Below are 27743 nucleotides of genomic sequence, written 5' to 3' on the forward strand. Positions count from 1 at the left end.
ATAAACTTGTGGCAGACAAAAAACGTCGAGCTTTGGAATTTCAAGTGGGAGATCTTGTTTGGGCTGTCCTAACTAAAGATAGATTCTCAGTTGGTGAGTACAACAAGCTTTCTGCTAGGAAAATCGGCCCTTTGGAGATTATTGAGAAAATCCTAATGCCTACAGATTAAAGCTTCCTAGTCATATCCGCACCGCAGATGTATTTAATGTTAAACATCTTATTCCTTACAGAGGTGATCATGATGAAGATGTTGTTGCTGACACTCCAAATTCGAGGGCGAATTCTCTCCACCCTGGGGGGAATGATGAAGAGTAGGAATCCATATTATACTAGGATTAGTTTCCTTATTAACTAAAGTTTAAAGACTTTTTAATTCCTTTCTAATTTAGAATTTTGTTTCCCTTTCAATTTAGGATTTTGTTTTACTTCATGAATTAGGATAATTACTACTATTATAAATAGCTCCCTCTTGTAGCCTTTGAAAGTAGAATTTTGAGTTCAATAATATTTTAATTTTCAAATCTCTTTGTGAGTATTTGAACAGTTAATTCTCGGTATTTTGCGGAATCAACGAGCCTTAACCCCTAAATTCGCGGTATTCTTTTGAATCAACGTGAATTTAGTTGTTCTTTTGTTCCGGTATTCTCTAGAATCAACGGAATATTTTGAACATTAAACTTCCGCTGCCTCAATTTTAGATTGAGTAAATGACTGTTTGTCTTGATTCTTATCTCCACAATACAGTGTAGTATACACATGCACCATAGTCAGAAATAGCTGCCTATAACCCTTAAGAGTGAAGCTATCCTTGAGTAATTTGGGCCTATGTACCACCAGTATGTAGAGGATAATCTACCATGAGAAGAAGGCTACCTTCAGGGGTAGAGTGAAAGCTCCTGACTAAAAAAAAAAAAAAATTCAATCAAATCAAGTGCATGTGCTGAAAAAAAAAATAAAAGAAAATGCACATAAAAGCCTGTGAGAAAAAAAATTGGAGATCAAGATGATAAGATTAGTTTGACCCACTCTTTTCTTTGTTTGAGGCGAAGGCTGTTGACATTGAAGATTTTGGGAATGGATTTGATTGAATTGATTCACACACACACTATGAGAATCAAAAGAGAGATGAGATTGACTATTGAATTAAAGTTAGAACTTCGATAATATTTGAAATTTTCTTTGAGTTATATGACTTATACAATCTTTGAGGCTATTTTTATTCTAAATTCTTTTGTTCTTTGTTCTAAAAAAAAAAAATTGCAATGATGTTTGTGAGTATCATCACTGAAGCCCTCACGAGACTATAACTCGTCCACTAGGGCCGCCTAGGGGTTTAAAGGCTTGTTGCATACGCTAAATGCAATCGTGATTTCCTACGAAAGTGGTCTAGTTTAGGTTTTCTTTTTATTTTTGTTCTAGGTTGCTCGAGGACGAGCAAAGGGTAAGTGTGGGGGAATTTGATAAGTGCATATTTTCCATATATTTTACTATTAATTTCTTCATCTTTTTGTTGTTTTGGTCTTAAATATTCTAGTTATTTTAGTTCATTTTTAAATTATACATATTTTACCCTTAATTATTTAATTACTAGTGATTTTTTATTTGTTATTTTTAATTAATTGAATTATTTTGTTGAATAAGGAATTAATTGAAGATTAAGGATAAAAAGGGCATGGGAAGTTTAAGTTGGAAAGAAATAAAAATTAAATTGAAAGAAAAAAATGCCGCCAAGAATTAATGGAAATCAAGAAGACCAAAATTAGAAGTCAATCCCTTCAGAGCATCAACGGTGGGCATGCATTTGGAAAGCAATGATTTGGCAATTTGGAATGCATGTGCTGGGCATTAAAATAAGAAATCATTAATTGGCCTTTTGCTTTTGTGGTCAAACGTGTGGCTAGCTTTCAAAGTTTAATAAGGAAATAATTTAAAAAGGGCTTGGTGAGTGGGCTTTGTAAGTCAGTGGATGGCTTTGACCTATGATAAGTTGCGAAGAATTAATGCAATTAGAATCCAATAAGGATTAAGCAAGTCAGTAACATTATATAAAGGCCAAGAGGATTTGAGGAAGGGAGAGCCGCAAGAAAGAAAAAAAACAAAGGAGAAGAATTCGGGCAGCAAGAGAGCAAGGCAGATCCAATTCGGCAGCAAGAGGAAAATCAACAACCGCAAGAAGAAGAAAAAATCGGCAGCCGAAATTCAATTGAAGAAAAAGGCAGCCGCTTGAATTAATCTCCATGATTGGTTTTGTCAATTCTCTTAGTCCCAATTCAATTATGTTAGGTTAGATTTTTATTTGGTTGAGGGTGAATTCAAAACCCTAAACATGCTATGCAATTAAATTTAAATTCTATCATTCAATTTATTTAATTGAGATTGTTTATGTTCTTCTATAATTAATGTTCATGATTTATTCTTGTTTTATTTGAGTGGCCAATTAGATATGACTTGAATAAATTCTATTGCTAGATTAAAATTCTTGATCCGTAATTGTCTTGATATTTTAATCATAAGTAGCAGGTTGGAATCAGTTATTTCAATTGGAGAACATAACCTAGGTTAAATAATCCGAGCTTGTGTGTTTATTACCTAGATCAACCTAATATCTTTCTCTGTTTAGTGCTTCCATTATCTTAAATTTAAAGAGCTTGTTTTAAATTATTTAATGGTTAGAGATTAGGTGAAGAGCTTGTTTTGCCTAACGACACACTAAGGAAAGATTGAGACTAACAGAGCTTATTGTTGTTTACGGTTGATAGTTTCAATATAAATTGATGATAGAATTGATATATTATGTGCATGTTTGGTGGTGGCGAATGATCCTTTAACCAAAGTTTTCATCATTATTATTTCTTTCTCATTTAATTAGATTTTTTATTAAATTCTTGTTTGTTGTTTTAATTTCTTTATTTCTTACTATTTAGTTAAAAATTCATAAACCCCCATTTATTTATAATTGGCATTTTCTTTAGTTAGATTAATTTATATTATTATTACTATCATTATTATTACTATTATTTTATTTTAAATCTTGCTTTGGAGTTAATAATAAATATCACTAGCTTAGTCTCTGTGGGATCGATCCTTACTCACTTTATACTAATTATTTATATTAGTGGTAAGGTTTTAAATTTGGTGCACCTTAACGACACTACCACAAGCTCATAAACATAATAAAAAACTAATCTCATAACTTAATGTACAATACAATCTCATAGTAGTTTTATCAAAAAAATCGACTTAAATTGGCGATTATCGCGCTTGGTTCGTAAAGGAGATTATGGTGGCTAATCGGACCCAATGGTGGATGGGATTTTACATGCAACAAGAAGGGAGTGTGTCAGTGGTGTCAGTCATTAGTAAAAGTGGCAAGTTTCATGGTAACAGCTGGTGGAGACCTCGTAGGTTTGGGTTGCCTGTGCGACGGCTACGTGACTGATTAAAGGCAAATAACGATTAGGTTATGGTCGGCGGCTGATGATGACTCTAGTGGTGGCTTGAACAGCGGTGGTAGTGGCCAGAGATGGTGGCAACTAGGGTTTTGTGATTTTGTGTTTTTTTTTTTAAGCGATGGTTTTGGTGGGGATAGATATGGGTACCTAGCAAAGCTATTCAATTGGCACAGAAACACTCTTATACTAACTGATAGAGCTGGCATAGCAGAAGTGTAATTGATAGGATAGGAAACACTAGATATCGTTCTAGTCCTGGACCAAGCTAATGGATTAGGTTATGCTCTAATCGAAGTGTAATTAGATCTCGTTCTAATCCAAACGATTCAATGAGATTTTTTTAATATTGCATTAAGTGATATTAGATGACACTGTATTCCAAACAACTTTACAAGAGAGATTTTTTATAGATAATCTCTGAGGGAATTATCAAAAGGGGGAAGTTACAATAATAAGACCACTTTATTTATAATAGAGTAAACCTACTTTTCTAAGTTAATTTAAAAAAGAATACAAAATCATAATTATAATATAAATAGAAGAATAAGACACATACCAAATTAACACTAATTAAAATAGAAAGTCCAAAAAATAATAAGAATTCTAGAATCCTATAATAACGTCCTACATCATAAATGCAACATAAATATTGTTTAAGATATTAGAAATTGCATTTTTTATGGTTTGAGGCACGAGAATTATATGTTAATAATTTGGATGTGTTACAATAGGTCTTCATAGTAATTATGTTATATTAGCTTATAATAAATGGTCTTTAATAGAATTCACATAATGAATATTTTTTTATAATTAATTATTTTATTAAGGGTAGGGTATTTGAACTCACAAAAAAAGTCTTTACAGCCATAACTTCCCAGTAATTTTTATTATCAAATTATCCATTATGACAATTACCGTTTAGGACCAAGAAAAGAAAACGTCGTAATTGCTAGGAAGTGAATGAAAATTCTGCATAAACTAACAAAACATTTCTGCGTGTTTTGAAGATACACAATCAAATACCAAAGCAAACAATAGAAATGAAAAACGACAATCTTTAAGGCTTTAAGAAAAATAGAATCGTCGACATGTATAATTAGTAATTAATTAAGCTGATTTGAACTCTGTGGCATGTGGAAAATAGCACCACCTTTTCTAGAAGTTGGTGCCCACCATTTTGAAGAAGAATGCGGTTGTTGCTGCATTATTTGAATCAAAGAAAACAAGAAGAAAGATTTGGTGCTGACCAAAGAAAAAAAGAGAGAGAGAAGAAAAAAAAGGGATGTCAGGCCGAAGAAGGAAACGAAAAAAATATATAATTAAATATTAAATGAACAGTAGCCAAAACTTTAGTTATAAATAGAGAGGCTCCCTCCTCATTTTATTCATTCCATTTTTTCCTTAAATTTCTCTTCTCTGTTTTGTAAAAGAGAAAGAGTTGTGTGAGAGATTAAGAGTTTTAATAATATTGTGTAATTAGTGAGTGAGAGATTGGGTGTATTGGGGTTTTGGGTAGTGAGCCAAAATATTACAATACTTGTAATCCTTATTTCACTAGTAAAATATTTCCTTTTGTTTTCGCCCGTGGACATAGGCTAAAAGCTGAGCCACGTAATTTTTGGTATTCTCTTTTGTGCTTGTTCTTTATTTCTTCCAATTTTATTTTAGTTGTGGTCCTACTTCAGCCACCAATTTCCTAATAGTGATATCAGAGCTATTGGTTGTATTTTTTGGAGTCAGATACTGTTCACGTAATGGGTACTATTCACGTATACGGCATTGTTCACATATACAATACTATTCACGTATATAATACTATTCACGTATATGGTACTATTAACGTATATGGTACTATTCACGTGAAACGGTAGGAGCGATCCAAGAATTTTACGGTGCAAAGCAGGGAATAGTGGTGTGAGTAAAACAACTGTGTGGTTTTTGTACATGTCTAGGAAAGTTCTGTCACAAAGGTGATAAGAGCTTAAGGAGTCTGGGTTTTAAATGGGACAATTGTGACCCCTCCAGTCTTTCCTAAGAACTTTCCTGGTGTGCATTCTCACACATATTCACAACTATTCAAGGTGGTACACTAGCTTGTGTACGGTATTTATCAATAAAATGGCGTCAAAGTATGAAATTAAGAAGTTTAACAGAAATAATTTTTCGTTGTGGGAAATGAAGATGAAAGCTGTATTGAGGAAAAATAATTGCTTGGCAGCAATTGGAGAAAGTCCCATGGAGATAACTGATGACAAGTGGAGCGAAGTAGATGGCAACGCCATTTCTGATCTACACTTGGCACTTGTAGACGGAGTATTATCCAGTATGGTAGAGAAAAATACAGTGAAAGAAATATAGGATACTCTCACAAAATTGTACGAGGCCAAGTCACTACACAACAAAATCTTCTTGAAGAGGAAACTCTATACTCTTCGAATGGCGGAATTTACAATAGTGACCAATCACATCAACACCTTGAAGATTCTATTTTCACAACTCACAACGTGTGGTCATAATGTAGAGAAGAATGAACGTGCAGAGCTTCTATTTCAAAATCTACCAGATTCGTATGATCAACTCATCATCAACCTGACGAATAATAATCCAGCGGACAGTCTAGTTTTCAACGATGTTACAGCCTCCGTATTAAATGAGGAGAGCAGGTGAAAAAATAAGAAAAACAGACAAGTGAGTTCGCAAGAAGTGGAGGCGCTATCGGTGACGAGAGGGAGATCAACGGAACGTGGCCCTAGTGGAAGTTAAAATCATGGTAGATCAAAATCCAGAAGTAAAAAGAATGTTAAATGCTACAACTGTGGCAAGAAATGGCACGTCAAGAAAGAGTGTTTGAGTAATCAGAAGAGAAGAGAGGGCAAAGAACCTGAGTCATCAAATGCTCAGGGGTGTGTAGCAAGTACCTCAGATGATGGCAAAATACTCTACAGCGAGGCAACAACTGTTTCAGAAGGCAGAAAACGACTGTCTGATGTCTGGCTTATAGACTCAAGAGCTACCTGGCACATGACCTCTAGGAGAGAATGGTTCCACACATATTAACCTATCTCAGGAGGATCTGTATATATGGGTAATGATCATGCCTTGGAGATCGCTGGTATTGGTACTATCAAAATAAAAATGTTTGATGGTACAATTCGCACAATTGGAGAGGTACGACATATCAACGGCCTGAAAAAAAAATCTATTGTCTTCGGGACAAATGGATAGTCATAGGTATAAAACTCATGTGGAGAATGGAATTATGAAGATTGTTAAAGGAGCGCTTGTATTGATGAAGGCAGAAAAGATCGGTGCTAATCTATTCATGCTTAAAGGAGAAACACTACAGGAGGCTGATGCGTGTGTCACGTCAAATAGAGAAGAATCAACGATGATGTGGCATCTCAAACTTGGCCACATGTCAGAACAAGGTTTGAAAATTCTCTCTGAGTGAAAATTACTTCTAGGGCTCAAATCGGTAAGTTTACCATTTTACGAGCATTGTATTACAAGTAAGCAGTATAGATTAAAATTCAGTAGATCTATTGCTAGAAGTAAATGCATTCTAGACTTGATTCATTCTGATGTTTAGGAGTCACCAAATATATCCATGGGAGGTGCAAAGTAAATAGTGACTTTCATTGATAATTATTCCAGAATATGTTGGGTGTATCCAATTAAGAAAAAGTCAGATGTATTTTCAGTGTTTAAAGAATACAAAGCGCGGGTGGAACTTGAATCTGGTAAAAAGATCAAGTGCTTAAGGACGGATAATGGTGGAGAGTATACAGACGGGGAGTTTCTTGTTTTCTGTAAGTAAGAAGGTATTCAGAGGCAGTTCACGGTGGCATACACTCCTCAACAAGATGGAGTGGCAGAGCGAATGAACAGAACTCTTACAGAAAGAATAAGAGTTATGTTGAGGACTGCTGGTCTACCCAATTCATCTGGGCAGAAGCAGCCAAAACTGTCTATTATATAGTAAATTGATCGCCATCTACAGCTATTAGGCTGAAGACAACGATGGAGATGTGGACTAGAAAGCCAGCTGATTATTCATACCTACATGCATTTGGATGTCCTATGTACTTGATATACAATGCCCAAGAAATAACAAAGCTGGATGCAAAATCTAGAAGATGTATCTTTTTAGGGTATACTGATGGAGTAAAAGGGTATCGTTTGTGGGACCCCACTGCCCACAAGATCGTCATCAGTAGAGATGTTATCTTTATAGAAGATCAACTGCAAAGGAGAGATGAGGATAATGGCACTACAAAAGAAAAGTCAGAGACTGTGCCAGTATATGTGGAAAATAATCTAGAAGATTCAGATTCTTCTGAAGCAGCACCAGAGCACGAGGAACAAGAACCAATCGAGACCGAGACTCTAGAATTTCGTCGGTCAACTCGTGAGAGACGACCACCGGCGTGGCACTCGGAGTATGTCACAAAGATCAATGTTGCGTACTGTCTTCTAACAGAGGATGGAGAGCCATCAACTTTCCATGAAGCTTTAGAAAGCTCAGATGTTACTTTGTGGATGACAGCAATATAGGAAGAAATTGAAGCTCTACACAAGAATAAGACATGAGAACTTGTACCACTACCACGTGGAAGAAAAGCCATTGGAAACAAATGGGTCTACAAGATCAAACGTGATGGCAATGACCAAGTGGAGCGGTATCGTGCGAGATTGGTGGTGAAAGGATATGCTTAGAAAGAAGATATTGACTTTAACAAGATATTTTCTCTGGTAGTTTGACTCACAACAGTCAGAGTAGTCTTGGCAATGTGTGCTACATTTGACTTACATCTAGAGCAGTTAGATGTGAAAACTACATTTTTCTTGGAGAACTTGAAGAAGAAATATATATAATCCAACCAGAAGGTTTTGCAGAAACAGGAAATGAAAACTTGGTTTGCAAGTTGAACAAATCTCTATACGGTCTCAAACAAGTGCCGAGGTATTGGTATAAGAGATTTGTTTCCTTTATTATGAGCCTTGGATACAACAGACTCAGTTCAGACCATTGTGCATATTACAAGAGGTTTGAAGATAATGATTTCATCATTTTGCTGTTGTATGTGGATGACATGTTGGTAGCAGGCCCAACAAAGATCGAGTCCAAGAATTGAAGGCACAGTTGGCTAGGAAGATTGAAATGAAGGACTTGGGACCAGCAAACAAGATTCTAGGGATGCAAATTCACCGAGACAGAAATAACATGAAGATTTGGCTTTCTCAGAAGAACTACTTGAAGAAAATCTTGCGACGCTTCAACATGCAAGATTGTAAGTCAATTTCTACCCCACTTTCTGTTAATTTCAAATTATCCTCAAGAATGTGTCCTAACAATGAAGCAGAGAGGAAGGAGATGTCTGGAGTATCGTATACATCAGCAGTGGGAAGTTTGATGTTCGCTATGATATGTACAAGACCGGACATTGCACAAGTAGTGGGAGCAATCAGTCGATACATGACGAATCCTAATGGAGAGTATTGGATAGTTGTGAAGAGGATTCTGAGATACATTAGAGGAACCTCAGATGTTGCATTATGTTATGGAGGATCAGAGTTTACTGTCAGGGGCTATGTGGACTCAGATTTTGCAAGAAATCTTGATAAAAAAAATCCACTACTGGTTATGTGTTTACACTTGCGGGAGCAGCTGTAAGCTGGGTTTCGAAACTGTAGACCGTTGTGGCTTTATCTACAACAGAAGCAGAATACATGGCAGCTACACAAGCTTGCAAGGAAGCTATTTGGATACAAAGGTTATTGGAGGAGCTTGAGCACAAACAACAGAAAATTCCTGTGTTTTATGACAGTCAAAGTGCCTTGCACATTGCAAGGAATCCAGCATTTCATTCCAAGACAAAGCACATAGGAGTTCAGTATCACTTCGTTCGAGAAGTAGTGGAAGACGGAAATGTGGATTTACAGAAAATCCATACGAATGAGAACCTAGCAGATGTTTTGACCAAGCCAATCAATATTGATAAGTTTGTTTGGAGTAGATCCTCTTGTGGCCTAGCAGCAACGTAGGCAATATGATTATGGCGAAGCAGAAAGGATGGTATGGAGATTGATTGATTCTCAATCAAATCTCTAAGTGGGAGAATGTGGAAAATAGCACCACCTTTTCTAGAAGGTGATGCCCGGAAAATAGCACCACCTTTTCTAGAAGGTGATGCCCACCATTTTGAAGAAGAATGCGGTTGTTGCTGCATTCTTTGAATCAAAGAAAACAAGAAAAAGGATTTGGTGCCGACCAAAGAAAAAAAAAAGAGAGAGAAGAAAAAAAAGGGATGCCGGGCCGAAGAAGGGAAAGAAAAAAAAATTAAATATTAAATGAACAATAGCCAAAACTTTAGATATAAATAGAGAGGCTCCCTCCTCATTTTATTCATTCTATTTTTTCCTTAAGTTTCTCTTCTCTGTTTCGTAAAAGAGAAAGAGTTGTGTGAGAGATTAAGAGTTTTAATACTCTTGTGTAATTAGTGAGTGAGAGATTGGGTGTATTGGGGTTTTGGGTAGTGAGCCAAAATATTACAATACTTGTAATCCTTATTTCACTAGTAAAATATTTCCTTTTGTTTTCGCCCGTGGATGTAAAGCCGAACCACGTAATTTCTAGTATTCTCTTTTGTGCTTGTTCTTTATTTCTTCCAATTTTATTTAGCTGCGGTCCTGCTTCACCCACCAATTTCCTAACATGGCATTTATAAAGATAAATGAAAAAATCCAGAAGAATTTTTGCGCCTTGCAATTATGATACAAAATTATAAAGACTTTCCTGAAGGCCAGTGGATGAAAAAGAAATTGATAATTTCATTGTAAACCCATCTGTAATATATTCAGCAGTTTGTAATTTAATGTTAGCAAGGTTGATCAGAGTTAGACCCCTTATGTTGTCACCATTTAGTATTATATAAAAGGGTGTGAGAAAAGGAAAAAAAAAAGTGAATGAAAAAGAAGAAGAAGAAGAAGAAGAAAAATTATAGGAGAAATTAATATAAGGGTTATTTTTGGATTTTTTAAAGATTTATAGAGTAATCTTTTTAAAAACAATTTACATTGCATGTCTGTTGAGAAATAGGTATGGAGAGTAAAATTTTGGGATCAAATAGATAGCTCTTTTTATTAAAATTTCAAAAAATTGATTTCAAACAATTCAATGGTGGATAAATAACCATCATTTAACAATATCGCCTATTTCAAAAGGCTGAAGCTGTAAATTTATATTGTATATTCAATAAATTAAGACCCATAGATCACTTGCTAACTCCAAGAATGAGCAAATCAATATGCCAAATTTTTTTCAGAAAATTATCCAATAAGAGTGAGCAAAATTCAGTTGCCACACAATAATTTTTTATTTATTTATTTCCTCTTGTTGGGAAACATGGTACACATAAATAGACAAAGAAAATGTCTTGTGTATCTCAAGAGATCATATCAATTGAACGAAAACGAACTAACACTTGCACGATCGATAGGTAAAACAGTACCCATATTTTTATTCAGTTAAACACAGCAGAAAAGAATAACATTTTAATTAACCGGTGCGGTCGGCATTTCTCCCATATTGAGGAACAACAAGAAAATCAAGATCCTTATTTGCAATGCCATCATCTGAAATGCTGAGAAGTGGAAATAGTGCAACGACCCCTTCCGACCAACTGTTATCTCCTGAAAATTTATAATAGAAAACTTAGTCGTAAGTACACATTTCAAAATAAGAACCGTAATTCAACTGAAAATGCCCTAAAAACCTGCGCAAGTAGTTTCCATATTCTTCAAATCACAAAGATCTCTGCTTCGGGAATCAAAACTCAAGAAGTAATCAAGTTGCTTCTGCGAGTTTTCGCTAATTTCGGGTTTGGTGAAATACACATATATGGTCTCTATATATATAGACTGAAGTAGCAAGACAATAGTGCCAAGGTCGGTGATTGGGGCGTATTTAATTATTTACAAGACGAACTAACAGCATTACATAATACCATCTTTTCTTTGAAAATACTGTGTTGTTTTCTGAAACATTTTTTAATGGCTCAGAAGCATCTCATGGCAGATAATTGAAGATATGTAATCGTTGCTGGACTCAACAAACATATTCCTTTAATTTGCTGGCAATATGTATAGTCTATCAGCAATAATTCATAATATGTAAATATATAAATTCAAGCAGAGACCAGATCAACGGCTGATGCTTAGATTAGTAGAAAACACGAAGGAGCTAGCTAAGATCATGGACAGCTAACACAAATCGTTCAAGGTTAGCATCAAAATTAAGGTTACAGTTAGAATTAAGGTTCATTCAGAATTGATACCTTTTAATATTAATTAATACGGAAATACAATCTCTTTCGATATCACTTCACGTGATTCTCGTAATCCGAAGTCAAATATCATAATATATTTGATGTTATCAAATTTCTAATTAATGACATTGTCACTGTTGGCGTCTTGAATTTATATATTTATTATATATATTGTGTTGTACATATATTTTACTAAATTGGACTCAATGACATAAACGAATGGGCAGCGGTGAAACCACCTTCACCGCTGCTAGAAAGCAGCCAAAAACGGCCACACGAAGCTGAGGTTTCTAGCGCAAAAGGTCACCACAATTGGCGCGAACTGCTGGATTTCTAACCTGGTACCACCAGGATTTTGCTCCTCACGGTAGTGGCCGGCGAGCCTCAAACTCCTGGTTCTCGATCTTGCAATATGTATTTCAGCCTCATGCCCGTAGGTCTCAATTTTATAATACAGACCACAGCCTCATGCTCATAGGGCTTATTCTTAGTAATACATATCTCGATCTCATGTGCCCATATTTTTATCTTTTTTTAATCAAAACATCAATAAAACTACTTAATACGCCCAAATTTTTGAAGAAACAAAAACAAAATCAGGGCATATATACTTACAATCATGGTCAAGTCAAGATGTAAATAGACTCTTTAACACAATTTTATTTATGATTAGTTTTTATTTAATTTAACACAAATGTTCAATATTGGGAACGTGCACCCAAAAACAACTTGCGATCGACCTGAGAACGTGATGGCAAGAAAAGAAGAATAACGAAGAAGTGGAATAGGTTTAAGACGTGACGTCAACTTTTTTTAGTTAATTTTTAAAATCAGGAAAAGAATGCTATTTTTACTGTACTTTTATTTTATTTTTTGAAAAATTAAAAGGGTTACACGGTTCTAGTGAAAATCTTTCAAAATATTGATTTTCTTCTCGTTCAATTAAGGAACTGTTTGATTTTTTGAAAATAAAAATAAAACATGTCATTTAGATATTTTCATTCAGATTTACACAGACTTTAACTAAATTCATATCTATTTAAATTTCAGACAAAAAAATAAATGCAATCCAAGTATTGTTTAAGTTACTAGAAATTATTTTTTAATGGTTTAAGGCCGAGAATTACATGTTAAATAATGGGTCTGTGATAATAGGTGTTCATAGTAATTATGCTATATTAGCTCATCATAAATTGTCTTTAATAGTAATTCTGAAAATCTTTGTAATAAATTATTTTGTGAAGGGTGGTGCTGTTTGAACTCACAAAAAAGTCTTAACAATGATAATTTCACAATAATTTTAATTATCAAATTATCCACTATGACAATTACCATTAAGGACCAAAAAAAAAAAAAAAAGAAGCCTGTAGTTGCTAGGTAGTGAATGAAAATTCTGCATAAACTAATAACAATTTTCTGCGTCTTGTGAGGATACACAATCAAATACCAAAATCAAACAATAGAAATGAAAAATGACAATCTTTAATGCTTTCTTTAATGCTTTAAGAAAAGTAGTTTCCTTGCTACGTGTAACTAACAATTATTTAAGCTGATTTGAACTCTATAGCATTTATGGAGATGAATGAAAAAGCAAAGAATTTTTTACGCCTTGCAATTATGATACAAAATTATAAACACTTTCATGAAGGCCGGTCGACGAAAAAGAAATCCATAATTTTATTGTAAACTCATCAGTAATATATTCAGTAATTTTTTGGCTCAAAAATTTTAATTTATTGACAATCATGAAGTCTTTAATGTTTAGCAAGGTTGATCAAAGTTAGACCCCTTATGCTGTTTTCATTTTAAAATAGTGCAAGGACCCCTCCGACCCGCTGTTATCTCCTGAAAATCTATGATAAAAAACTTGATCGTAAATATACATTTTAAAATAGGAATTATAGGTTAAATGATATTCAACTGAAAATGGCCTAAAAACCTGCGCAATTAGTTTCCATATTCTTCAAATCACAAAGGTCTCTGCTTCCGGAATCGAAAATCAAGAAGTAATGAAGTTGCTTCTGCGAGTTTTAGCTAGTTTCGGGCTTGGTGAAATGCACATGTATGGTCTATACATATACATAGAATGAAGTAGCCGACAGTGTGGGCGGGGGGGGGGGGGGGGGTGGGGGGCTTGTGCGTATTTAATTAATTATAGACAAACTAATAGCAATTGGTGCGTATTTAATTAATCATAGACAAACTAATAGCAATAGATAATACATCTTTCCTTTCAAAATATTATGTTGTTTTCTGAAGCATTTTTTAATGGCTCACAAGCATCTCATGGCAGATAATTGAAGATATATAGTCTGTGCTCGACTCCACGCATATATTCCTGTAATTTGCTGGCAATATATATAGTTTATCAGCAATAATTAATAATATGTAAATATATAAATGCAAGGAGATGACAGATCAACGGCTGATGCTTAGATTAATAGAAAACACGAGGGAGCTTGCTAAGATCAGGGACAGCTAACACAAATCGTTCGAGGCCAGCATCGAAATTAAGGTTACAAATAGAATTAAGGAGCTACTTAATTGGTTCATTCAGAATCGATATCTTTTTATATTAATTAATAAGGAAATACAATCACATTCGATATCATTTCACGTGATTCTCGTAATCCAAAGTCAAATATCATAATATATTTTATGTTATCCAATTTCTAATTTATGACATTGTCATTGTTAGCGATTTGAATTTATATATTTATTGATTTATATATTTATTGATTTATATATTTATTTTATATATTATGTCATACCTATAATTTTATCAAATTGAACCCAATGACATAAACGAATGGGCTCTCGAGCCCAAAGACCCAAATCCAGTATCATTTTTTAATCTAAATAGGATAACATAATACAAGTCTTTGTCAAACTCGAATCCTACAAGATAAGAAATAAGATTTCCTAACTCAATTACACTTATGATTATTTCTCATATGTAAAGATGTTACCACTCAATGGTGCGATAAAAAGGTATATAGTGAGAAATTTGTATATTGGAGGAAGGAGTACAATATTCTCTAAGCATTTTCTCTTACACTATTTTCTCTTTGTTATTATTCATTTATTATTGTGCTACTCTCGATCATTGACTTAAGCATCAGAGGGTCTATGCCGATAACACCCTTGGTGACTCCTAATGGGCTATTGTTTTACAAGACTCAGATCATCGATCTCTTCACTCTTAACAATGGCAATACCAAGACGTCAGGCTCTCTCATAGCCAGTTCTCTAAGTAACATAACTCTTTTTTAACTCTCATCGTTGCTTCATATTTTGGTATCACCATTTGGCGCCGTCTATGGGGAACAACCAGAAAGCCAACAAAACTCAACAACTATAGTCGGAAGAACAACAAAACCATGAAAACAAAACAACTTATTGATCGAGGCAAAACAACGGAAATGAGTTGGGTATAAATCCACATATCCAATACATCACTCAAGTGGCCACATTGCCACAGGAATTAGAGGTCATCAACCTAAGCCCCACGAGTCGGTAAGCATGACGCTAGCTTAACCGCTGCCAAAAAGCAGCCAAAAACGGCCACACGAAGCTAGGGTTCCTCACACAAATTGCCATACAATTGACGTGATTTATTATGTATCTCAAAGGAAGATTTTCCAATGCAAGAAGGACAAATAAGGCGTTTGATCTCCAAGATACAATGAAATTGTTTCGAAGTTGCACTCTAAATACAGCAATTTAGAACAACAAAAGAAATTAGTGAAGAAATATGAGAAAGAAATAGAGAGCGTTAATTAAAACAATAGGATTGTTCTCTTCTTTTATCATTGTTGTTATTGTTCTCTTTTTTTACCATTGTTGTTGTCATGACCCAACTCAGACCTGGTAAGATATTGTCCGCTTTGGGCCTTAATAAGGCCCGCACGATTTTGTTTTTAGGAGCCCATACACTACAAAACACGTCTTGCCAATTAAGGTGTGGATTACCCCTTATAAACTCAGCATCTCTCTCGTGCTTTGCCGATGTAGGATTTGCGTAGTGTTACATACACCCCCCTTTATGACTCAGCGTCCTCGCTAAGGTTTGCCCCACTATCACTCAAGATGACACGCGAAACCGCTCTGATACTATAATATCATGACCCAACCCAGACCTGGCAAGATATTGTCTGCTTTGGGCCTTAACAAGACCAACACGATTTTTTTTATGTGATCCACACCTTAATTGGCAAGACGCATTTTGGGATTTATGGGGCGCCCATGCACCCCAAAATGCATCTTGCCAATTAAGGTGTGGATCACCTTTTATAAACCAAGCATCTCTCTCGTGCTTTGCTGATGTGGGATTTGCCTAAGGTGTTACATATACCCCCCTTGGGGACTTAGCATCCTCGCTAAGGTTTGCCCCACCATCGCTTAAGAGGACAAACGGAGCCACTCTGATACTATCTGTCATGACCTAACCCAGATCTGGCAAGATATTATCCGCTTTGGGCTTTAACAAAGTCCGCACGGTTTTTTTTTTCTATGGTACCTATACACCACAAAACGCGTCTTACCAATTAAGGTGTGCATCATCCCTTATAAACCCAGCATCTCTCCCATGCTTTGCCGATCTGTGATTTGCCTAGAGTGTTACAATTGTTGTAGTAGTATCATTAAAATAAAGGCTTTGTATGTCTCTCTTATATAGAGAAACTCTTTACAATCATTTTTCTTAATTCAGTTTGAATTAGTCACTTATTTTTCTTATTTAATTTGAATTAATTATTTATGAGTCTCATAAATTAATCTAACTTAAATAATTCAAATCACATATTTGACATATTCAATTCTTATTTGTAAGTAAATCAAACACATGATTAATTTCAAATCAACACAAAAATAATTGCTCTCAGTTCCCACCAATGTAGAGCATTATATTTTAATATATCCATATAATTTCAGCACCCATATTACTGCAATTTGAAACTTTAGCACCAACTCTTGGAGAAATGTGGAAATCTTATTTCCAAAGGGATATTATTTCAAGGGCAGGAGCACCAATAATCTCTACCTAAATGGATTTTGTTATCGGGTGGCATCGTGAGGAATTTCTTGTAATGGAATTATTCTATCATTTAGCACGAGAGATGATGTGTTTCAAGAAATAAAAGGACTACATGTTTCTAAAACAAAAAATTTAGAGATGCCATATTGAACAATAAGAATATACGATGATCGCCTCTCTACTACGTGCAGTAAAGTTGGGACATTCTTTTAAATTATGGATAATGAAAGGGGGTTTTGGACCAAATACTTGACTTTGAATTTAAATTCAATGCTGGACTGATCTTTTTGTTAACTTTAGAAATATACAATTGGCAGTTATCAAATAAGAATATAAATTAATTAAATCTTATCCGTAGTAGACAGCTATACACGCACGTCGCATGTCAGAAGATTATGAAGTGTTAAGTATAGGTCAGTTTAGCACTAAATCCAAATCTCTTGACTTTTAGTCCTTTTATAAAAAGCCATAAATCACTTGAATTTTGGAGAAATAGTAAACCCTTTCTTTTTAAGAATCAATTGAATTTCTATTGGTCTTATATGATTTTAAGCATGAGAAAATAAGGGATCTTGGAATTACTAGTTTATGTTTTTCAATTTATATTTCAAAAGAAAGTCAAACTATAGTCAAAGAAAAATATTGAGAATCAAATCCATACCCTTGAAGTTTGTTACGGCATGGGAGCTGACACTATAATATACTCTTCAAGTGAATGGACACTACTACAAAATAGGTCTATAATGACGGTTTTAAACCACATAAGATGACTGTTTTAAAACTATCATCTTAGGTTACGACATTAAAAGGGGTATACTTTTATGACGGTTCATAAACCGTCATAAAAAGTATGCTTATAATAAAAAGTATGTTTATAATTTTTAACTGTCATTATTTGCCAATCTCCATTGTTTTCAATGACGGTTTTGGTATAAAACCATCATTAGAAAGTGACATTTAATGACGGTTATTTAGAAAAATGGTCATTAAATGTACATTTATAATGACGGTTTGTTATCAAAACCGTCATTATTTACCTCATGTACATAACTTTTATTGACGGTTGTTATAACAAACCCATCATTAAAAGTTCAAATTTAATGACAGTTATTTAAATAATGGCCATTAAAAGTGTCACTTTAATGACAGTTTATTATAAAAACTGTCATTAAATATTGAAACAACATTTAATGATGATTTTGAAAAAAAACCGTCATCTTTGTTGCAAAACACTATATTTAATGACAATTCTTTTAAAAAAAAAGTCATCTTTGTTGTTGATCATTAACAAAAATAAATATGGCAATTTTTAAACCATTTCAAGCCCTTATTTTAATTCTTATTTCCTATTAAATTCTTTACAATTATTTTTTACCAAAAGTTTCGTATACAAAAAGATAGCTCCATGAAAAGATTTAACAATAATTAAACTTTAACAATATATACCAGTTAGTTACATCAAAATTCTCATAACTCTTTAATATCTACTAATGAATCTACTAGCAAGCAACAAGATTGGCACACAACTAATTTCTCATCAAGTCTACAATTGCAAACGAATCTCACCACCATCAGCAATCCACATCACTCTTACAAAGAATAAAGAGAAATTATGATAAATTCATATACTATAAGTCATAAAAATTAAATCATTTTAGTGACTTAAAGCAGACTAGAATGTGGCCTATGGAGCAAAAGCAGCGAGAGACTGAAACTGAAACTTACAGCTAAGGCCAATAGTCCAAGAAATGAGATAGTACACGATGCCAACTACAACATCTACAACAGAAACAAAGCTGCAGAAAAGCGAAAACTTCTCTTTTAATTTTGATGGGGATAGAATTTTTTTAATTAGGCAAGTTTAGGAAGAAATATGAGTGTAACAAAAGATTGCATCCACAAGATGTAGTAAAAACTTACTATGGATGTGGGAAATAATTATAGACCTACTTGTTATGTATGTTGAAGATGACATTTAAGTATCTATGTACAAAAAATAAAAATGGCCTAGAGATTATTTAAACTGATATAAGAACATTAAAAGAAGATAAAACTATGCTTTATGCATACACAATTTATACGTAAGGTGTCAAGTGATAGCAACTAAAAGTGTAAGCGCATGTTGCATATCTAGTTATCTACGAATTAATTAAGAAAATAATCTCCTAATGGCAAAATTCAATTAAGAAATCCGAAATTCCACCATGATTATTAGAGTTTAATAGCTTACCACTTGAAGAAAAAGAATCCAGTGACTTGTGCATGAGATTATCACTGAAGCTCTTTGATGGCACCTTTGCATATCTGCGTCCTATCAAAATTAGGATGGTCCAGGTGAGGAGGGAAAAAAAATAAAAGGTCAAATCAATTATAACGATAGATCCTTTAGTTACTATGCCAAGTCTAGTATCTATAAATTAATCAATGAATTTGATGGGTTAGGGATATAAGAGAAGTTGAGGAAGAAGCATTTTAAACATAATTAATCAAATCGGCAAACAAATAAAAGAAGAAGGAAAAGAAAGTGGTTGCCAAATTCCAATAGTTGTAAAATTAATTAACAAGCAATAGAGAGACAATATTTAACAGAAATAAATATATTTTGCTTCAAAGTAAAAATATTCATAAGTTATGAACAAATAAACTCAATTATTATTGGAAAATTAGAGAACAATAAAGTTGTAGCTTATTTCATTATAACTAAGGTAGAGTACATTTAACTATAGAAATAAATAAAGAAAGGGTGGTAATGAATTCATTCTCTTATATATATGAATGAGAGAGAGTGTGAGAGCAAATTATAGCATTCAAGTTTTCAATATAACATCTAGTTTCAAGATAGTGTGTATATTTCTCATTATATAAAAAACCTCACAAGCTAGTGATTTTCCAACTAAAAAAACAGAAAATTCACAATAAAATTTAACATCTAATACAACATAGTACATTGTTTCAAAAAAGGCTTGCAATTATGTCTTTTGGCCACCAAGTCTAAGTGTAAGAGTAAAGCATTTGACTCTTGACAATTACACACTTTATGCATAGCACAATTAGTGTTAACCCATTCCAAGTTACTCTACTAAAAAAAATGAGGCATTTACAAGAAAGAGTGATATCCATGGTATTGATGGATCAAACACAGATCAGTTGCAAGGGCTGCTAATCCAGGATATTCACATTTGAAACTTCTACCAAGTATTTCCCAATCACAAGTATTATTGGAAGGTGTAGCGCCTAAACTAAAGTGATTAGTAGCTAGAAGAAATAAATAGTACATAATAAATATAGAGTTCAAGGTAATTAAGAGATGCTACCTCTTAAAGCTCTGCATATTCTCAATATTTTTAAGGCAATCTTTAATTCATATAATTCCACACATCTTTGAATTCACAAACCTTGTCTTTACAAACAAAGGCCTTATATCATTAATCTTAATACCATTTTACCAAAAATATCACTATATTCATAAATAAAAATCACAAGTTAATGCTTTAACCTTGTGTTGGGTTGTGTTGGTTTGCACATGGTAGAGAAATCTAAGATGAAGTGTCACTACTAGAAAAAAAGTCCTTTATGACGTTTATTACCCATCATCCATCCTATGGCATGACAGTTGAGCGACCGTCATTGATTCCGATGTCAAGAAAAATCCTTGACTGTTTTTATGTGTCATGTTTAGCATGACATATTATCTATCAAGAAAAATCCTTGACTGTTTTTATGTGTCATGTTTAGCATGACATATTATCTACACGATTTTATCATTGGTATCTTGATGAGAAATTCACCCATGACTAATATCTATCATTCGTGACTTTTGTCTATCACATAAACATGACATATTTAATTGGAATAATAAAATTATTTTTATTAAATCTAGAAGGAATAACTGAAATTTTAAATAAATATTAAAATATTTAAAGTGATAAATATTTAATTTGGCGCAATTATTTTTAATTTTTCAAAATATTTTGGCGGGAATTATTAAAAATTGTTTTAAAATCATTTTGGCTCATTTCAATAATATATCAGTTAATTCTAAAAAATAAATAAAAAATAAAAAATCCAAAAATAATTCTATAATTGACATCCAAATCAACATCTATAATTTAATCATTACAGCCAAACAATTCAAGTAAACAAACATTTGTACAATTTGGTATACAATCTTTCCCATAAAAAATAAACACCAAACCCAGTTTCAGAAAATATTCCCACTTTTAAATGAATCTTAATGTCTTCAACATCGACCAAGCAAACTCCAACAAACTGCCGATCGTATGGGCATGCTTATGTTTAAGTTCCAGTTGCTGCAAGATGAACTGAAGCAATTTTGATCCCTGCGAGGCAATCTTTGAGTACAAGCACTACACTATTGGAAATTTTGGGAACAAAAATGCATACTAGAGAATACACATGAACTCAAAACAATGTTATTGCAAGGACTAACATTGCAAAGAAAATTCATCATCCAAAATCAGCCAAATTAACCAATTTATTATTTACCAAAGAGAAGTCAATCAATTTGATTTGTCAGTGATAAATTCATCATTCAAAATCAGCCAAATTAACCTCCAACTTCGATTTTAAAGAACCCAAATTTTAGTTAGGTCAAAGCCCAAGGCATTGAGAGATCAATTTCCATTTTTAACTATGCATAATAAATGGAAAAGCCAATAAATCAAGGAATAATAAGGAGCAACGAATTTAATTTTCAAAATCAAACAAGTTATTTTCGTCTTGGGCACCAAGCAGGGAGTAGCTAGCTCCTCAAACTTTCTTCTTAGTTTCTTTCGGCTGGGTTCTGTCTTCCAATGGCTTTCAGAGCTGCTCTGCTTCTGTTGGCCAATTTGCTTTTAGTCTCTACTAAGTGTTTTATCTAACAATGAGGAGGAATATCTGCTGGAAAAGGATGCTACTTACCCCAAAACCCCAGTACCTGCACCAGCTCCTCCTAAGGCTCCAGTTAAGCCAATCACTCCACCACCAGTAGTGAAGCCACCCACCACGTATCCACCACCAGTGAAGCCACCCACAACCACTCCCCCAGTAGTGAAGCTGCCAACAGTTGCACCAGCACCACCAGTGAAGCCACCAACAGTTATGCCAACCCCACCACTCAAGCCACCCCCCACTTATCCACCACCAGTGAAGCCACCCACAACCACTCCCCCACCAGTGAGCCCACCCAAAACAGCTCCTGCCCCCCAAGTTCCCTCACCAGCATCTTCACCAATGCCTATTGTGAGGTCAAACAAAGATTGCATCCCACTATGTGCAGCAAGATGCAAGGCACATTCAAGGCCAAACATTTTTGGAAGAGCTTGCACTACATGCTGTGTTAGGTGCAAATGTGTTCCACCGGGAACTTATGGCAACAGAGAGAAGTGTGGCAAGTGCTACACTGGGGGCAATAAACCCAAGTGCCCCTAAGTTATAAGTATTAGCATCTGTTGAAATTTTATGTTAGCTTAAGTTGACCTGCAATAAGTGTTAAAGAGTAAATGTTTTTCTAGTGACTTTCTGTGTCACTGTAAGATTGTGCATGTAGTGTGTTAAGCCATGGCTGATCTACTTCTGTTAGTTTCTTGCTAAAATTTCCCTTGTTAATCCTGGACATTCATATATAAAGTAGTGTATTTTCAGTTTCAAAAAAGAAGAAGAAGTTATTTTCGTCTTTACCTTCTTCACCAGAGCAACGATGAGCGGTGGATTTCTTCAAAACTAAAATGATTTTGGGAAATTGAATAGCCAAGTTTCAACATTACCTTCTAGAAAACTTCCAAATAATTCGGGAGTTTCTTGTCATTGTGATTAATTAGAGAACTTTTCCCTTTTTCTATGCAAAAAGCAAGATAGAATCAACAATAAAAGAACACAAATGCAAAATAAAGATTTGTTACCGGGGCCAATAAAGAGTATGCAAGAGGGCACAACCCATTAACACCAATGTAACTTGGAGGTGAAGAAGGAAATGGAGTAAATTGACCACCCACTTCAAGCTCCCCAGTCACCCTTCCCACGGTTGCACCAGACCTCTCTCCACCACCACCTCAGTTTACTCCTCACAACAACCCCTTCAAAATCCGACCGCCACCACTGCCCAGAAGTCGCTGGAGTTGCCGCGACCAGCCATCCAGTTTGTGCGGGTCATGGATCTCAATTCGCGGCATCCCGCCACGCGTTGGCTCTACCACCGCTTCCATGGGTCTTCGCATGGCCTGAGGTTTTTCCAATCGAATAATGACAGCTGATTTAAGTGGGAGGTTGAGTGCTATGAGTTGAGTGAGAGGCTGAGGTGATGGCGGCTGTGAATGTTTCGTTTTCTTTGGCTGAGACTGGGTTAGGGCTGTGTTGTTAGTTAGGGCTGCTTATTCGCTATGTGAAAAGAAAACATACGAAACACTTAATTTTTCTGGAGGGAATTGCTTGGGATATATCCCGTCTCCCTCGTAATACCCAAAATATACCCCCATCTATTAAAATATATAACTTTACACTTACATACTTAAAAAAACTAAGGAAAGTATAAAAATAACCTCAATAAAATACCAACAAAAAATTAACTCAACTCATTCAATTTATTTACTCGACTAGATACTCAACTTACTCAATTGTATTCACTTCTTATTCGACTAAATGCTCAACTTACCAGACTTCATACCCGACTTCATATTCGACTAGATACTCGACTTATTTAATTGCCTTCACTTCTTACTCGACTGAATGTTCAACTTACCAGACTTCATACCCGACTTCGTACTCGATTAGATACTCGACTTATTCAATTGCCTTCACTTCTTACTCGACTGAATGTTCAACTTACTGGACTTCATATCCGACTTCGTACTCGACTTATTCAATTGTCTTAACTTCTTACTCGACTGAATGCTCAACTTACCAGACTTCATACTCGACTTCGTACTCGACTAGATACTCGACTTATTCAATTGCCTTTACTTCTTACTCGACTGAATGTTTAACTTACCAGACTTCATACCCGACTTCATACTCGACTAGATGCTCGACTTATTCAATTGTCTTCACTTCTTACTCGACTGAATGCTTAACTTATTATACTTCGTACCATACTTCGTACTCAACTTATTCAATTGCCTTCACTTCTTACTCGACTGAATGCTTAACTTACTAGACTCCATACCCGACTTCGTACTCGACTTATTCAATTGTTTTCACTTCTTACTCGACTGAATGCTCAACTTACCAGACTTCATACCCGACTTCGTACTCAACTAGATACTCGACTTATACAATTGCTCTCACTTCTTACTTGATTGAATGCTCAACTTACCAGACTTCACTTATTTAAAAATATTAATACTCGACTCAATGTACTTACTCGACCTCTTTAAAAATTACATAAATTTTACTTGACTTGTTAAAAAACTTTACTTGACTTTTACTTAATATTCGACCACTTAATACTTGACTCATTTAATATGCTTACTTGACTTCCTACCAGACCATATACTCGACTTACTGATCTTTAATTCGTACTTAACTAAATTCTCAACTTACCCAACTTCGTACTAGACTTCTTCCTGCACAGAGAGGAAGAAAAGGTGGATTCTTAGTTTTTGAAGGTTATTTTTTACTTTTCCTATCTTCATGAGGTATATGTATGTAATAGGGTATAAATTTGATATTTAAGGGCAAATTGAGGATAATAAATAAATAAAAACCCATTTTTCTGAGTATTGAAAGTTTGGATCTTTTAAACTATAACGCTTAAACGACATCGTTTAACCTTTTTTTAATAATTACAAAATAAAAAAACTTTGTTAATGGCATTTTGGTAAAATAAATCAATTTCAATACGATGCCGTTTGAACCCGTGATTGATGCCTGTCAAGTTCTATAAATGATTTAAAAAATAAAAACAGAACATGACATGTTTCTATCACTAATAAATGACATAAATAAATGAGTCATGAATATGTCATAACAGTTTGACAAAAAGATATTAGTCACGAAAATATCATTCTTTGATGATACTTTCGTGACAGTTCGATATGTATCATAAATTTTCTATCATAAAAATGCGTTTTTTTAGTAGTGTGTATATTTTCCTGAGAAGAAAAAGGAACAAAAACAGAAAAAGGAAGTAAAGACTAAGAAGTAATTATTCAATAAGCTGAGAAATAATCATATATCATGCATGTTTTATTGAAATTGATGATCATATTATTCATAAAGTGGTAGAGGAATCTAAGATAATGTGTATATATTTTGTTGAAAAGAAATGTCAACAAGAACAGTAAGCACCAAGCAAATTCAAGCATATCATGCACAATGCAGAAATCACGCCATGTGAGAATCAATATAGATATAAAAGATAACAAAAAAAGTTAAAGGAGAACATACAATGCAAGCCAAGACCATTGCAATGGTAAAAGATGAACTTCCTAACACTTCTTGCTGACCAATAGCTACTGCCAGAACCGACATAGTGGCAAAAGGTGACTAAGGCATTCCATCTGAATCAAGCATCCTTTTAGAATCCCGTCTCTTTTAATTTCTTTATACCTGAGTGATAGAAAAAATATACAGAATAATTAAGATATTATTATTTCAAAGAACGACATCTTAATTACATTAGCCTATACTAATTTTCTATGTGATTAACATTTATTATATCATACATCCATAATTCGTTGAATTGGAGGTTAATTAAAATCAAAGGGAGCATTTTGGAGCTCCAAGCCCTAACAAAAAGGTGAATCTAATTTTTTTAATTTAAAAAATCAATTTTTTATGCAGATAAAATATCAAATCAACAAAATTTGCAATATGTAACCAATCAAATAAAGAGAAATGCTAGAAAAAAAATTAGAATGAAAATAGAGATAATTAAACGGACGGACCAGGTCGTGAAGGTCTTGAGGAACTAAGCAAGAGCAAAGGTGAGAAATGCAGAGATCAAAGGGAGGGTTTTAGGGAAGAATAGCGATGACGGTGATGGAGGAGAATCCAAGAACGACATTGGTTTCCCACTCCTCAACGACGCTGCATCTCCTACTATAATTGCCTCAACTACTATTTTAAATTTTTTTAAATTTTCCACTTTCTCTTCAACAAAATTATTAGATGAGACGATCCCCAATAGTTCGATTTATAGTAATAAAACAAGAATGATGCACATAGAGAGAGAGAGAGAGAGAGAGAGAATGATATGACTCATAAATAAAGTTCCTCAAATTCCTCTCCAATAATGTATGTGGAAAGTAGAGGGCTTTCAATGGAGGAGCTGATAATGTGTCAATTTGATTACAAATAAATCAAACCGACAAATGGGGCTGACCTAGGCAGCGACCTGAGAATGCATTGGTGCATCAGCGATAGGACTCACCTTGGTGGCTGCTGAGATGGCACATCAATCCCAGGGTTGTGATAAAGTGGCAACAATCAATCTTGGCCAAGAGTATATTTTGCTTCAATGTCGATTTTGGAGAGAGATGAGAGAGCGATGGAAGGAATTTGGGTATTTGAGAGAGATATTGTAAAGTAAAGAAATAAAATGGCCAAGTCTTGAAATCGGCTTCACTTTTTTTGTATATTCCATGACCGTTTATTTTATAAACGGTCATGAAAGACGGTTCCTAAATAACCGTCATTATGTTAGGGTTATATTTTTAGTGGATATACAATGACGGTTAAGTTTGAAAACCGTCATTGTAAGCCTGTATTTTTATGACTATTTTTATAACATACCATCATTAAACTTAATATTATATTTTAACTATATATTTAATGACCGTTTTAGAATAAAACCATCATTGTAATAATTTATTTTTAATGACGGTTTTTATAACAAATTGTCATTAAAAGTAACATTATATTTTAATTTTATATTTAATGACGGTTTTCTTATATAACCGTCATAACTTATGAGTTATTATTTTGAATTTATGTAGTAGTGGGAGGGAGGGATAGCATAAGATAGTCGGTGAGAAATTAAATTTTGTACAGAGAATGGCAAAATTGGGGAGTACAGGGCATTAACTTTCTAAAGAATTTAGTCACTTTTTTTTTCTCAACAGTTCAATAATGCAAAAGAGATTTTTTAATTATTATTTTGTTAATCTTAGTAAGCCTATGTATTGAAATGATATTGGAATGCATAAGAAGAAGTTCCACACTAGCTTGTGTGTTATTAAGTTTTACAATGAACATGTTCAAAACTAGGAAAAAGAAAAGTAATATTCAAGCAACTAATATAATATAGTCCATGGTTAGCATTAATATAATACATGCTTACCCTTCATTCTAGATCTCCGTTCTTAATTATTTTCCAATACTTTTGTTTGCAAATGACATGTATTTGTTTTGTGCTATACCAGAAATGTAATTATATGTTGGGGAGATTGCCAATTCTCCCTCTATTGTAATTAATATAAATTATTTACCCCCTTAATGCTTTAATAATAGCCAATAACCTCTCGGACAACATTAGTTTATAATTACCTTTATTTTCAAATATAATTTTATTTATTAAATAAATCATATGAATAGAAACTGAATAAAAAAAACATTAAAAACAAGAAATATAAGTAATGATGTGAACAAAAAAAATTAACAATAATTTTTTCTTGTACCTTTTTATTTTGCAAACATTTTCGTCTAATAAATATTTTATAATATTTTAAAATTAAATTTAAGAAATACAAGAAAAATATTTTATTATTTATTTTATAATAATTTTTTATTTATCATTCAAGTTTCCTTATAATAATTTTTTTTATCATTTTATGATAATTTTCTTATTTTTTTATTATAAGAAAATATTTATAAAATAAAAAAGTAGAAGAAAAATATTTTATTGTTAATATATTCCATCAACACGTATATTTTTTATTTTTAATACTTAATTTTTATTTTAATTTCTATTCATGTGATTTATTTAATTT

At 33.7% G+C, this 27743-nt stretch overlaps 1 protein-coding gene across 1 annotated transcript; it reads left to right on the forward strand.

Moving 5' to 3' along the window:
• Positions 1-7533: 7533 nt before the first annotated feature.
• On the forward strand, positions 7534-23253 carry LOC112098058 (gibberellin-regulated protein 14-like). Its single transcript, XM_024183664.1, has 2 exons — positions 7534-7980; positions 21676-23253. Exons 1-2 carry the CDS (start codon positions 7534-7536, stop codon positions 22246-22248), a joined length of 1020 nt encoding a protein of 339 aa, XP_024039432.1. The 3' UTR covers positions 22249-23253.
• Positions 23254-27743: the final 4490 nt, after the last annotated feature.

Source organism: Citrus clementina, unplaced genomic scaffold (assembly GCF_000493195.1).
Source record: "Citrus clementina cultivar Clemenules unplaced genomic scaffold, Citrus_clementina_v1.0 scaffold_5, whole genome shotgun sequence".
NCBI lineage: Eukaryota > Viridiplantae > Streptophyta > Magnoliopsida > Sapindales > Rutaceae > Citrus > Citrus x clementina.

What these genes read in the sequence shown, in the direction of transcription:
- LOC112098058 (XM_024183664.1), top strand. Translation starts at nt 7,534, where the DNA reads ATGTACTTGATATACAATGCCCAAGAAATAACAAAGCTGGATGCAAAA. An exon ending in AAGCTTTAGAAAGCTCAGAT is followed by an intron (nt 7,981 to 21,675) that starts GTTACTTTGTGG and finishes ATTTGCTTTTAG; the next exon opens with TCTCTACTAAGTGTTTTATC.